Genomic DNA, 14531 nt, shown 5'->3' with positions numbered 1-14531 from the left:
TGTAGTTTTAACTATGGCAAACAACAATTCATTCAACATTCGATCAATTCTTGAAAAGGAGAAGTTGAGCGGGAAAAACTTCCTTGACTGGAAAAGGAACTTGCAAATAGTTCTTATGCAAGAAGAAAAGGAGTATGTCATGGAAGAGGCGATGCCCGAAGCCGCAGGCGACGGGGTGACTCAGGCAGCCCTCAATCGTTGGATTGATGCCAACAAGGATGTGAAATGTCTAATGCTCGCCACCATGAGTGCAGATCTGCAGAAAAACGTTCATCAACTCAGATGCTTTCACAATCATCAGTGAGTTGAAGAACATGTTCCAAGATCTGGCTCGAGTCGAAAGATTCGAGACTCATAGGCAAATTCTTGAGACCAAGCTTAAGAAAGGTGAGCCCGTAAGTTCACATGTTCTCAAAATCATTGGACTCATTGAGAATATGAGTCGGCTGGATCAGCAATTCTCTCAGGAAATGGTTGTAGACACCATCCTCCATTCTCTTCATAACGGGTATGATCAGTTTAAACTGAACTACAGTATGAATAGTCTGGACAAAACGCTCACTGAGCTTCACGGTATGCTGAAAACCGCTGAAAAGACGCTCAAAAGTGATAAGCAAGATGTGCTTATGGTGCGTGGGGGCAAGTTCAAGAAATCTGGAAAGAAGAGGAATGCTAAGAAAGGTGGCAACAAGGCCAGCCCAACTAAGCAAACTGGCGCCAAGTCTGAAAAGAGGAAGGTCAGTCAACCCACTTCTGAATCTGAATGCTTCTACTGCAAGAAGAAGGGGCATTGGAAGAGAGATTGCTTGAAGCTAAAGGAAGATCAGAAGAACAGAACAGTCGTTCCATCTTCAGGTATTTTTGTTATAGACTGTATACTTGCTAATTCAACTTCTTGGGTATTAGATACAGGTTGTGGCTCACACTTATGTTCCAATCCACAGGCACTAAGAAGAAGTAGAAAGTTAAGCAAGGGTGAAGTCGACCTACGAGTGGGAAATGGAGCGCGGATTGCTGCATTAGCTGTAGGAACTTATTATTTGTCGTTGCCCTCCGGGCTAGTTTTGGAACTGGAAGAATGTTTCCATGTTCCAAGTCTTACTAAAAACATCATTTCAGTTTCTTGCTTAGATGCTAAGGGATTTTCCTTTTTAATAAAAGACAATAGTTGTTCGTTTTATTTTAAAGAGATGTTTTATGGATCTGCTAGATTAGTCAATGGACTTTATTTATTAGATCACGACAAACAAGTTTATAACATAAATACCAAAAAGGCCAAAAAGGATGATTCAGATCTCACCTATCTGTGGCATTGTCGATTAGGCCATATGAACTTGAAACGCTTAGAAAGACTTCAAAAGGAAGGAATTCTAGAACCATTTGACTTAGAGGATTATGGTAAATGCGAATCATTTTTACTTGGCAAAATGACAAAGCAACCTTTCTCTAAAGTTGGAGAAAGAGCAACTGAACTATTGGGTTTAATCCATACAGATGTATGTGGACCAATGAGTACAAATGCTAGAGGTGGTTTCAGCTACTTTATCACTTTCACTGATGACTTCATTAGATATGGTTATGTCTACCTAATGAAGCATAAGTCTGAATCCTTTGACAAATTCAAGGAATTTCAGAGTGAAGTAGAGAATCAATTAGGCAAGAAGATTAAGGCACTGCGGTCTGATAGAGGCGGTGAATATCTGAGCTATGAATTTGATGACCATCTGAAAGAATGTGGAATTCTATCAGAATTGACTCCTCCTGGAACACCACAATGGAACGGTGTGTCGGAACGGAGGTACAAAACCTTGCTAGACATGGTCAGGTCAATGATGGGTCAGGCCGAACTTCAAATAGAATTTTAGGGACATGCACTAAATACAGCTGCACTCACTATAAATAGAGCTCCGTTTAAAGCTGTCGAAAAGACTCCATATGAGTTATGGTTTGGAAAGCCTCCAAATGTGTCTTTTCTTAAGATTTGGGGATGTGAAGTATACGTCAAACGATTAATTTCAGACAAACTTCATCCGAAATCTGACAAATGTATCCTTGTGGGCTATCCAAAGGAAACAAAGGGGTATTACTTCTACAATACATCTGAGAACAAGGTGTTTGTTGCTCTAGATGGTGTCTTTTTGGAGAAAGATCACATTTTCCAAAATGACAAGTGGGAGAAAAGTAGACCTCGAAGAAATTCGAGTCGAAAAACAAACTCTAGAGAATGCTCAAGATGACATTCAGGATGAAACTCAGAGATCTTTAGAAGAATCTGGTGAGAATCATGGTCAATCTAGAAATGTTACCCCGCGTAGATCGCAAAGATATAGATCTCAACCGGAAAGGTACTTAGGTATTTTGACGAACGAGAGCTATGACGTTCTATTACTTGAAAGTGATGAACCTGCGACTTACAAACAAGCTATGACGAGCCCTAGCTCCAAGCAATGGCAAGAAGCCATGCAATCTGAATTAGACTCCATGTCTGAAAACCAAGTATGGGATTTGGTCGATTTTCCAGATGGCTACCAAGCCATTGGAAGCAATTGGGTTTTCAAACTGAAAAAGGACAAGGATGGGAAACTTGAAGTTTTCAAAGCTAGATTGGTTGCAAAAGGTTACAGGCAAGTCCACGGTGTGGATTACGATGAAACCTTTTCACCAGTTGCAATGCTAAAGTCTATTCGGATAATGTTAGCAATCGCTGCATATTACGATTACGAAATATGGCAGATGGATGTCAAAACTGCTTTCTTAAACGACGTTTTAACAGAAACTGTGTTTATGACACAGCCTGAAGGTTTTGAGGATCCAAAGAATGCTAAAAAGGTATGCAAGCTAAAGAAATCAATCTATGGATTGAAGCAGGCATCAAGGAGCTGAAATATACGTTTTGATGAAGCAGTCAGTGACTTTGGTTTCATCAAAAACGCAGACGAATCTTGTGTATACAAGAAGGTCAGTGGGAGCAAAATTTCTTTCCTAGTATTATATGTCGACGACATATTACTTATCGGAAATGACATTCCTATGTTTAACTCTGTCAAGATTTGGCTTGGGAAATGTTTTTCGATGAAGGATCTAGGAGAAGCACAGTACATATTGGGCATCAAGATTTACAGAGATAGATCTAAAAAGATGATTGGACTTAGTCAAAGCACTTATATCAATAAGGTGCTTGATAGGTTCAAGATGGCAGACTTCAAGCGAGGCTACCTACCCATGTCTCATGGAATAACTCTAAGCAAGACTCAGTGCCCAAAAACACTTGATGAGCGTAGACGAATGAATGGGATTCCATATGCATCATTGATTGGTTAAATAATGTATGCTATGATATGTACACGCCTGGATGTTGCGTACGCACTTTGTGCTACGAGCAGATACCAGTCAGACCCAGGAGAGGCGCATTGGACTGCTGCCAAGAATATTCTGAAGTACCTGAAAAGGCACAAAGATGACTTCCTGGTCTATGGTGGAGATGATGAATTATTTGTTAAAGGCTATACGGACGCAAGTTTCCAAACCGACAAAGATGATTTCAGATCACAGTCTGGGTTTGTCTTCTGCCTCAACGGAGGAGCAGTAAGCTGAAAAAGTGCTAAGCAAAGCACCATTGCGGATTCTACAACTGAAGCGGAGTACATTGCTGCACATGAAGCAGCAAAGCAAGCTATATGGCTAAGGAAGTTCATAGGCGAACTTGGTGTAGTCCCCTCCATTAAAGGACCAATAGCCCTGTATTGTGATAATAACGGAGCTATTGCACAGGCAAAGGAGCCTAGACACCACCAGAGAGTCAAGCATGTAATTCGTAGATTTCACCTTCTACGAGAGTTCGTTGAAAGAAAAGAAGTCGAGATAAGCAAGATTGGAACTGATGACAACATATCAGATCCATTGACTAAACCTCTGCCGCAGGCAAAGCACAACTCGCACACTGCAGCTATGGGAATCAAGCATATTGGAGAATGGCTTTGATATCCTTGTTTAATGTTTTAAAGTTTTAGAGTTTAAATCTTTGTAAAACATTATTGGTTAATCATTCACAATAAATGAATAGAATTCATTTTTCCATTTAATTTGTGGTTTATTAAATGATGAGTCCCTTCAATTTGACGATATATTCAAGATAGACTGTCAGGACCAGTCCTGTGACTAAGAAATGTCTATCCAGTGAACTTGAATGTCAAAAGTTGAAAATGGTCCCTAGTCGGAGTTTTCTATAAAATTGGACGCATAGAAAACGTAAGACGACTAGAATGCAAGATTACTAGTAGTTCTGTTTCTTGAACTATGTGGACATGGCAATGTCATAATCATTTGCATAGATACTTACTTTGGGAAGACTAGTATCGGACAAGACCTATGAAACTTTACTGTAAGAGATGAAAATCTGTCATAAGTAAATTTCATTAAAATTATTAGACACTAAATCCTCAATACCTGAGAGATTTGAGATTACTTGTTTGAGAACTGGTTGCTTTGACGTTGACCAACCGTCGCACCGTAAAAGGAGGCTATAAAGGCAACGCTCAGGTAATCACCTATCAAACGAAGTCTAATCTCAAGATCGCAAGATTGGGATTGTCCTCCCATAAATCGGGATGAGATGCTTAAAAGTTGTACAAGGCCACTCGGAGAGCTAGAAACTGTGAAATGCATGGCCGTGCTCGGATGAATCATAGGCTATGATTATCTGTTAATTTGATCAGTTGAACTCTGAAACCGAGAAACACCTCTGGACATAATAAGGATGACAACTCTTACCTTATGTTCAAGAGCAAGCATCGAGCGACAAAGGAATTAGGAAATGCACACTTGTCCCTAAGGACAAGTGGGAGACTGAAGGAAATAATTCCCTTGGTCCAAGTATGCATTCTATGTTAAGTCTAATTAATGCGGTTCAGTATTAATTAACAAGTTAATAATTCAGTGAGATCAAGTGAGCTGAATGCCTAGCTAGAGGCCGCTTCAGTTCAAGTGGAATTAATGATATTAATCCACAGCTTACTCTTGACTGAACCCGTAGGGTCACACAAATAGTACGTAAACGGATCAAGTATTTAATGGCATTAAGTACTCTATCTATGGATATTCGGAATCGACGGATCTTGGTTTAAGTGGGTGATGAATCATATTTATATAGGGTATTCTAGGCTCATTTAGGTTGCATTTCTAGGCATTCGTCTCATTTTAGTTGCATTTAGAGTCATAATTGCATAAGTCGTCGTTATTGTACTCTATTACGCTCCGTTTGTGTTTTCTTTGATATTTCAGGTGATTTTACAATCATTTGGGTGCTTTCGGAGTGTTTGGAGGTGGAACGAATGATCACCGGATGGTTTGAGTCGGAGACGAAGTGTTTGATCGGAGAATTGAGTTTTCCGGGGATGATTAACTCGATGTATCGCTTGTGCATAGCTCGCAAGATCCCTCGTTGGCTCGCAAGATCCCTCGTTGGCTCGCAAGACATTTATCGTAGGCTCGCTACATCTATCGTCGTGCCTCATCGCTTCATAGTTGCTTGCTTCACTAGGCCAGCGAGGGATGGCTCGCTAGCTCCCTCGCTGCCTCGTTGCTCGTCGCCTTGGCCTGCTATGCATCTCACTAGGCCAGCGAGGGATGGCTCGCTAGCTCCCTCGCTGCCTCGTTGCTCGTCGCCTTGGGCTGCTATGCATCTCACTAGGCCAGCGAGGGATGGCTCGCTAGCTCCCTCGCTGCCTCGTTGCTCGTCGTCTTGTCTTGCTGCACTTCACTAGGCCAGCGAGGGATGGCTCGCTAGCTCCCTCGCTGCCTATAGCTTCGTCGCTTAGCTTGCTACACACACACGCAGGGCAGCGAGGGATGGCTCGCTAGCTCCCTCGCTGCTCTACCTTCTTGCTAGTCGCTCATCATGATGCCAGCGAGGGATGGTGCGCGAGATCCCTCGCTGCCCATGCCTCGCCATCTATCTTCCCGTGTGCGCGGCTCGTGCTCGGGTTTGGCTGCCACATCATCGCTCCATCGACCAATCATCGACGACTTTTATTTTTTATTTTCACATTTATTTATTTATTTTATTTTAGAAAATAGGAGCATATAAATACTCAAGGGAACTAATTTATTTCTCTTATGTTATTTTCTGAGAATTCTTAAAAACGCTCAATTTTATTTCTCTCTCTACACATTATTGAGCCCTAGTTCATTCCATTCAATAAATCAATATAGAGGTATTTTTCATAATTTCTTTTGCTTTAATTTATTATTATTGTTTTCGTTCCTTAGTTTAATTTTTCCTTTGATTATGAAATTCATATTTATTATTTCTATCATGTTTATTAATTCAATTATGAGCGAGTAGTCGTACTCTAGGGCTAAGTAAGGGAAGCCATGTTTATACCATGATTATTATGCATAAAGTTCGTTAATTTATAGATTATTGCTTGAGTATTCCGATTGATTTGTTTTAATTGTTGATTCATGTTATCGGCCAGTTTCATGAATTGATTATCTAGCTAATAGGAATTAGAATCGAAAGATCGTATTTTTAGAGGCTTAGTGCAATCGGCAATTCTGATTATGTTAGCGACCGTACTGCATATGTTGAATTGAAAGTGTTAAGACCCGACCGTAGGATTAACATGTACTTTAATTACTCGGCTTAGTTTATTCATTTATGGATTGATTTGTGTTCTTGGATTGGTATAAGCATGGTGAACCGAACAGACGCCCTAGACCTTTTAATTCATTGATAAGTTCACATTTACATTGTTGCTTTAGCTTCATTAGTTAATAATATCCAAAATCAACTTTCGTTATTGAAATAGTTCGTATAATTGGGCAAAAACTAATAGAACTTGTCTCCCTGTGGGATCGACCCGTATTTGCTAAGTATCTGCTAACAACAGACACCGTGCACTTGCGGTATCACTTTTTAATTCATCAAGTTTTTGGCGCCGTTGCCGCGGAGACGGCTAGATTCTATTAGTTTTAGTTTGATTATTTGAACTGTTTCCATTGTCTCATTGGAACTCTCAGTTCCAATTGAGGCAAATCTCACTGCGTTTTCTTTCGTTGTTGTTTATGCCCAGGTCTGCCAGAACGGGTACCTTGGTTCCTCCCGATCCCGATCTTGGAAAGACCCTTCGTCAACTAAAAAAGCAACAGAAAAAGAAGAAGCAGTCAGGGTCCCAAGACTCACAGACTCCACCGAGTCACACGATGTCTAAATCCCTGAAATCATATGGGGTTCCTTCCTCGAATAGTGTTCCGACTGGGCTCACAATGCCAACTATTGATGCAGTCAACTTTGAGATCAAGCCCGCTCTAATCTCCATGGTCTCACAAAGTCAATTTGGTGGCCATCCATCTGAGGAACCCACCAACCATTTGCAGAGGTTCAACCAACTGTGTGGTACTATCAAGCATCAAGGGGTCACTCAAGACCAATTGAAAGTCATGTTGTTTGGTTTTAGCCTTCGTGATAAGGCTCAAACATGGTTGAATGATGTCAAGGAGACAGAGTGGAGTGCTATTTCACAGGCCTTTCTAGAAGAATTCTTTCCACCCACCAAGACTGCTGAAATAAGGCATAAGCTGACTACATTCACTCAAGAACCTGGTGAATCCCTTCGAGAAGCCTGGGATAGATTTAAGGCTTTGCAGCGGTCGTGTCCGCATCACAACATTGAAAAATGGTTCTTGGTTCAGATTTTCTACCATGGTTTGCAAGATGAAACAAAGAACATGGTTGATTCTGCTGCTGGGGGTGTTTTTCTTGACAAAGAAGTGGATGCAGGTTATGATTTTCTTGCCAATTTAGCCGCCAACCATTACAGCACCACCAGATCCACATCTAAGAAGGGAAAATTGGATGTCGATGCTTATGCTCTATTGTCCTCACAAGTGGCAGCCTTGAACCTGAAGATCGATTCTTTGAAGGCTCCTCAGTCTAGTACTCCCCCAATGAGTATTAATGCTATGTCTAGTGTAGCTCCAGTGACAACTTCTTACTGCGAAGTATGTGGAATCCAAGGTCACTTTGGTCATGAGTGCTCTTATAGTTTACAGGATACTACGCAATTGGAGCAAGTGAATGCTTTTCAACAGAGACAACCCAATGACCCATACTCCAATTCATTTAATCCGGGTTGGAGGAATCATCCAAATTTCTCATATCGGGGCAACAATGTTCAGAATCCTCAACCCCAGCAACAATGGTCGCAACCACAGTTCCATCCACCTCAACCACATGTTGCTAGGCCTCCATTTCAACAAGGAGCCTCACATAATGCTCCCCCGGGGTTTAATAGGCCCCCGCATCAAGGATATCAACAACCCCCTCAGAGCAGTGCTACTCCAGAGCCTAACATGGGTGATCTGTATAAGCTCATTGCAAATATGCAGAAGACCGCAGAGATAGCTCAAAATAACCATGATGAGAGCATCAAAGAGTTGAAGAATCAGAATAGAATGTTGGAGAATCAAGTTGCTCAACTTGTTGACACTCTATCTCAAAGGCAACCGGGTACACTACCAGGGCAACCTACTCCGCCCCAGAACAGAGAAAGTGCCAATGCTATCACTCTTAGAAGTGGCACTAAATATAATGGACCCCCGATGCCCACTGATGATGCAACTCTTGCTAAGGAGAACACAGATGGACCAGGGAAAGCAATTGATGCAGAGCCTCAAGTCCTGGAAGTTGGTAATGCTGATGATGTTGGTGCAAATAAGGGAAAAGAGAAGAATTCTGATTCTCTCCCTATTGTGCCTAAGTTACCTTTCCCTCACCGGATGCAGAAAACTAAGGTTGATCAACAGCTTGGTAAGTTCTTGGCAATGGTCAAGAATCTTGAGGTAACGGTCCCTTTTACTGATTTAATATCTCAAGTTCCTGTTTATGCAAAATTTTTGAAAGAGATGATCACTAAGAAAAGGGATTATGGTGGTGTGGAGAGAGTTGCTCTAACTGAAGAGTGTAGTGCCATATTGCAAAATAAGTCTCCACCCAAACTTAAGGATCCGGGTAGTTTTTCCATCCCCTGTCATGTAGGTGCATTGTTCATTGATAAAGCATTATGTGATTTAGGTGCAAGTGTGTCTGTCATGCCCCTTTCTGTCTGTAATAGGTTGAATATGGGAAAACTAAAATGCACACAAATCACTTTGCAAATGGCAGATCGTTCTATAAAATATCCTTTAGGTATTTTGGAGGATGTTCCTGTCCTGGTGGGAAAATTCTACATTCCTGTTGATTTTGTGGTGCTAGATATGGAGGAGGATAGTCAAATCCCCATAATTTTGGGTAGGCCATTTTTATGTACTGCAGGTGCTGTTATTGATGTCAAGTCTGGGTCTCTTACTTTGAGTGTTGGTGATGATACTGTTACTTTTAATCTAACCAATGCTGTGAAGTCTCCTATGCTTGAGAATACTTGTTGCAGGATTGATATTGCAGAAGAGATTTCTCTAGACAACATTCCTAGAATGTTGTATGATGATCTATTGCTGGCGACTCTCACCTTGGAAGCCCATAAAGGAGAAGGAGATTTTGAGATTGATTTCTTGATCTCGGATTTAGATGGAATTGAAGTTGAGAAAGTCGATGGTTTTGAGGTATTGGCAACTGTTTGCTCTATTTCCGAGCCACAGGTAACGAAGGTAGAACTAAAACCATTACCATCTCACCTTAAATATGCATTTCTTGATGATAATGAGGATTTTCCTGTGATCGTTAATGCTGCACTCGACGATAGCCAGCTTTCCAAGCTTCTGACCGTGCTACGTATGCACAAAAAGGCAATCGGGTATAGCATTGACGATCTCAAGGGCATTAGTCCTGACTTTTGTATGCATAGAATTAACTTGGAAGCAGATCACCGCCCTCGCATACAGCCACAACGTCGTTTGAATCTTAATATGCAAGATGTGGTGAGAAAAGAGGTAGTGAAACTACTTGATGCGGGCATCATCTATCCCATTTCAGATTCTAAATGGGTGAGCCCGGTGCAAGTCGTTCCTAAGAAGGGGGGGACAACGGTCGTTAAGAATGATAAGGATGAGCTTATCCCCACTCGTGTTGTCACAGGTTGGCGTATGTGTATAGATTATAGAATGTTGAATACGGCCACCTTGAAGGATCACTTTCCCCTCCCCTTTATTGACCAGATGCTAGAAAGATTAGCAAAACATAACTTTTTCTGTTATTTGGATGGATATTCAGGTTTCTTTCAGATTCCCATTCACCCAGACGACCAGGAGAAGACGACGTTCACCTGTCCATATGGAACTTTTGCATACCGCAGAATGCCGTTTGGTTTGTGCAACGCCCCTGCTACATTTCAAAGGTGTATGATGGCCATCTTTTCTGACTTCATCGAGGATATCATGGAGGTATTTATGGATGATTTTAGTGTTTATGGTTCTGACTTTGATGTATGTTTGCATAATCTTTCTAAAGTGCTTAAACGTTGTTCTGACGTGAATTTGGTATTGAACTGGGAAAAGTGCCACTTTATGGTCAATGAAGGAGTGGTACTTGGTCATCTTATTTCTGAGCGTGGCATCCAAGTTGACCGAGCAAAAATTGAGGTGATCGAGAAACTTCCCCGTCCCGTGAATGTCAAGGGAGTGAGGAGTTTTCTCGGTCATGCGGGTTTCTATCGCCGTTTCATAAAAGATTTTTCTAAAATTGCGAAACCCCTCACTCAATTACTGCTCAAGGATGCCACATTTGAGTTCACTGATGCTTGTTTGGAGTCTTTTGACAGGATAAAGAAAGCATTGATAACTGCTCCGATCATTCAGCCTCCGGATTGGGATTTGCCGTTCGAAATTATGTGTGATGCGAGTGATTATGCTGTTGGAGCAGTGCTTGGCCAAAGAAAGAACAAGGTGTTGCATGCCATCTATTATGCAAGCAAAACCTTGGATGGAGCTCAGATGAATTATGCTACTACTGAGAAAGAGCTCCTTGCGGTTGTCTATGCACTTGACAAATTCCGGACGTATCTTGTTGGTTCGAAAGTCATTATACACACTGATCATGCCGCTTTGAAGTATTTGTTGGCCAAGAAAGAGGCCAAACCGAGACTTATTCGATGGATTCTTCTTCTCCAGGAGTTTGATTTGGAGATTCGGGATAAGAAGGGTGCTGAGAATGTTGTTGCAGATCATCTCTCTCGGTTGAAATTTCAATCTAGCGCAGACGGGCCTATCAATGATTCTTTTCCTGACATTCTCTGTGTCTACTCAATCCCCATGGTATGCGGACTTTGCGAACTATTGTGTTCCCATCCTCCGGAATTGACATATCAACAACGTAAGAGATTCTACCATGATGCTAAGCGGTATTTTTGGGATGATCCACATTTGTATCGGAAGTGTGCCGATGGTATGTTTCGTAGGTGTGTAGCGGATTGGGATACCCACGGGGTTCTTAAGCATTGCCACAGTTTACCTTCTAGTGGCCATCTTGGTGCTATTCCGACCGCCCATCGAACTCTTCAAAGTGGTTTCTATTGGCCTTCTATATTCAAGGATGCTCGTTTCTTTTGCAATGCATGTGATGAATGTCAACGGACGGGCAATGTTTCGAAAAGGCAAGAGCTACCACAGACCGGAATCCTTGAAGTTGAGCCATTTGATGTATGGGGCATTGATTTTATGGGACCGTTCCCTTCTTCATGTGGGAATCGGTACATCTTGGTTGCCGTTGATTACGTTACAAAGTGGGTGGAAGCTATTGCATCGCCAACCAACGACTCTAACGTCGTAAAGAAGCTTTTCAAGAAAATCATCTTTCCGCGCTTTGGAGTCCCAAGGGTCGTGATTAGTGATGGGGGTTCCCATTTTCATCAAAGGACTTTTAAGGCTCTTCTGAAGAAGCACGGAGTTACTCAAAAGGTTGGCATGGCTTATCATCCTCAAACAAGTGGCCAAGTCGAAGTTTCTAATCGACAGATCAAGAGAATTCTCGAAAAAGTGGTCAACAAGTCTCGAAAAGATTGGTCGTTGAAGTTGGATGACACATTGTGGGCGTTACGCACGGCCTACAAGACTCCGTTGGGGACAACTCCGTATAGGTTGGTGTATGGCAAAGCTTGTCATTTACCAGTTGAAATGGAATATCTCTCTACTTGGGCCGTCAAGGAGATCAATATGGATTTAGAAGCGGCCGGTGAAGCGAGACTTCTTCAATTGAATGAGCTAGATGAACTACGGTTTGAAGCTTACGAGAATCATAGGCTCTATAAGGAGCAAACGAAGAAGTTTCATGATAAGATGATTCAAAAACGGGAGTTCAACATCGGTGATAAGGTCTTGCTTTATAATTCACGACTACGGCTTTTTCCAGGAAAGCTTAAGTCTAGATGGTCCGGACCTTTTACCATCACCGAAGTCAAGGAACATGGAGCTATTGAGGTTGGTAGTGAAAATGGCACCAAGTTTAAAGTGAACGGTCAACGTTTGAAGCTATACACTGAAGGAGCGTTTATTGGAAAATTGGAGATGATCTATCTCTCCGATCCACCCACCGACGCTTGACTATTGAGGTTTGGAGTCAAGCTAATGACTTAAAACGAGCGCTTATCGGGAGGCAACCCGATTTCTAACTCTTTTTCTTTTCAATTTTTTCAATTAATTTTATTTTTCATCTAATTCTATTTTATTTATTTGGTTATTTCATTGAAAAAAAAAAAAAAAAAACAAAATTTATATAAACAACAAAAGAACAAAAATATTTTATTTTTGAGTTCACCTGAACTCATTTATTTATTTATTTATTTTCGTATTTTTATTTTCATTTTTTTTAGACTAGTTTTTCGTTCTTCGTATTTATTCATTTATTTTTGCGTGTTTTAATTTTACTAACGATTCTAATTTTTGAGTTTAGTGGTGTTTGAATTTTTTTTTTTTTTTTTTTAGGATGTGTAGGTGCACGATCAAGCTATTCCGAGAATTTTGATGCATCGACAAGCTGTAGCAGCTCCTCGCGTAGCCAGCGATCGAGCACTCGACGCCAGTGAGAGAGCAATCGATACCCACGCCATGCCAGCCGCGCACCTGCTCTTCATCGCTCACTAATATTGCGCAGCTCTCACGCCAGCCTTCATTGCTCCAGCGAGCGCTGCCTCGACCACAGCGAGGGATCTCGCGCAGCTCCAGCGAGCGATGGGTCGAGCACAGCGATCGGTCTCGCGCAATGCCCATGCCAGCCAGCGATTCTCGCGCAACAACTCTCGCAGCCAGCGATCGAGCACTCGACGCCATCGATCGAGCTCCTCGCGCCCCTGCCAGCTCGCAGCACCTGCTCTTCATCGTGCGATCCTCGCGCGCAGCAAATCCCCCAGCGAGCGCTGGCTCGATGCCAGCGAGAGAGCTCGCCCACAGCTCTCCCAATGCACGCCCTCATGCCTAGCAAACCCCAGCGAGGGATGCGTCGACAGCAGCGAGGGATGCCTCGCCTCACCCTTTCCTTTCAGCCCACAAGCAGCACACCCTAGCCCTTTCACTCTCCTTCCACACGCAAACACCCCGCTCCTCCCTCACTCTCACTCACCAATACTCTCCACCACCATCACCCAACATCCCATCACTCACCATCACCTACCAACTGCCACCACCACAACACCGCCGGCGACCACCCCCGTTGTCGGCGCCGCCCCAAACCAGCCACCCACCCTCAAAATCCTTCACCTTTTCCCCACCTTAACACCATAAACCCTAGACTTCATCAATTTGGGGGTTTTTGCTTCTCATAATTGGAGCTCAAATTGGTTGAATTGTGAACTTCATAAGGGTCAAAGGAGGAGATTTTCATCAATTTCATGCTCTATTCATCACCAAATTGGTAGTAAGATTCGAATTACTCCCTCTATTTTACACTTTGACATTATTCAAGAATTTCTATGCTTATGGTTAAATTGAATTACATGAATTACTTGATTGTCAATTGAAATTGATTGAGGGACAAATTGCTTCATTGTGAATTCTGGTTTCATTGATTTGATTGTTGCTTGGAGTACCGGAGTTTTGATTTACTTGGATTATTAGCATTGTTGATTGCGGTGACACTTATCACAGATTTCATACACCATGACACCACCAAGACGCTCAAATCCTAAGCGTAATGCCACTAAACCAACTGCACCCAAACCTGCCACATTGAAAAAGCCACCCACCCCAAAACACCCACCATCAAAAGTCACCACACCCATATTACCACCACCCTTACAAGCCCCCACACCCATAATACCATCACCACCACCACATCTAAATCCTGAGCTTCGCCAACAATCTTTGCTAGCCGCCTTGCACAAATCCTGAGCTTCGCCAACAATTACTCCCTCAGTGAGCCAACAATCCTGAGCTTCGCCAACAATTACTCCCTCAGTGAGTCCTCCTGCGTCTCCCATTGTTGCTACCCTCGAGGGTCCGACGTCACCTACTCCTATTACTGGCTCTGCATCACTTGAGCACCAGCTGGGAGCCTTTGTTTCGCTTTGCGAAACTTTCCATACTGCTGTCTTTGAGCGTCTCTCTGC

General features: G+C 42.4%; 1 protein-coding gene across 1 annotated transcript; it reads left to right on the top strand.

The window, feature by feature from the left end:
* The first annotated feature begins 7317 nt into the window (after positions 1-7317).
* On the top strand, positions 7318-12531 carry LOC130471648 (uncharacterized). The gene is made up of 8 exons (XM_056841895.1): positions 7318-7396; positions 7781-8073; positions 8179-8962; positions 9074-10072; positions 10235-10377; positions 10492-10878; positions 11044-11714; positions 11847-12531. Exons 1-8 carry the CDS (start codon positions 7318-7320, stop codon positions 12529-12531), a joined length of 4041 nt encoding a protein of 1346 aa, XP_056697873.1.
* Positions 12532-14531: the final 2000 nt, after the last annotated feature.

This window comes from Spinacia oleracea, chromosome 4 (genome assembly GCF_020520425.1).
Source record: "Spinacia oleracea cultivar Varoflay chromosome 4, BTI_SOV_V1, whole genome shotgun sequence".
NCBI lineage: Eukaryota > Viridiplantae > Streptophyta > Magnoliopsida > Caryophyllales > Amaranthaceae > Spinacia > Spinacia oleracea.
This window is presented reverse-complemented; position numbering and strand designations above follow the sequence as displayed.

Coding starts and splice junctions, on each gene's coding strand:
- LOC130471648 (XM_056841895.1), top strand. CDS start 7,318: ATGGTCTCACAAAGTCAATTTGGTGGCCATCCATCTGAGGAACCCACC. Junction 8,074..8,178: donor ATACTACGCAATTGGAGCAA/GTGAATGCTTTT, acceptor AACAATGTTCAG/AATCCTCAACCCCAGCAACA. Junction 10,073..10,234: donor CCCCACTCGTGTTGTCACAG/GTTGGCGTATGT, acceptor CCATTCACCCAG/ACGACCAGGAGAAGACGACG.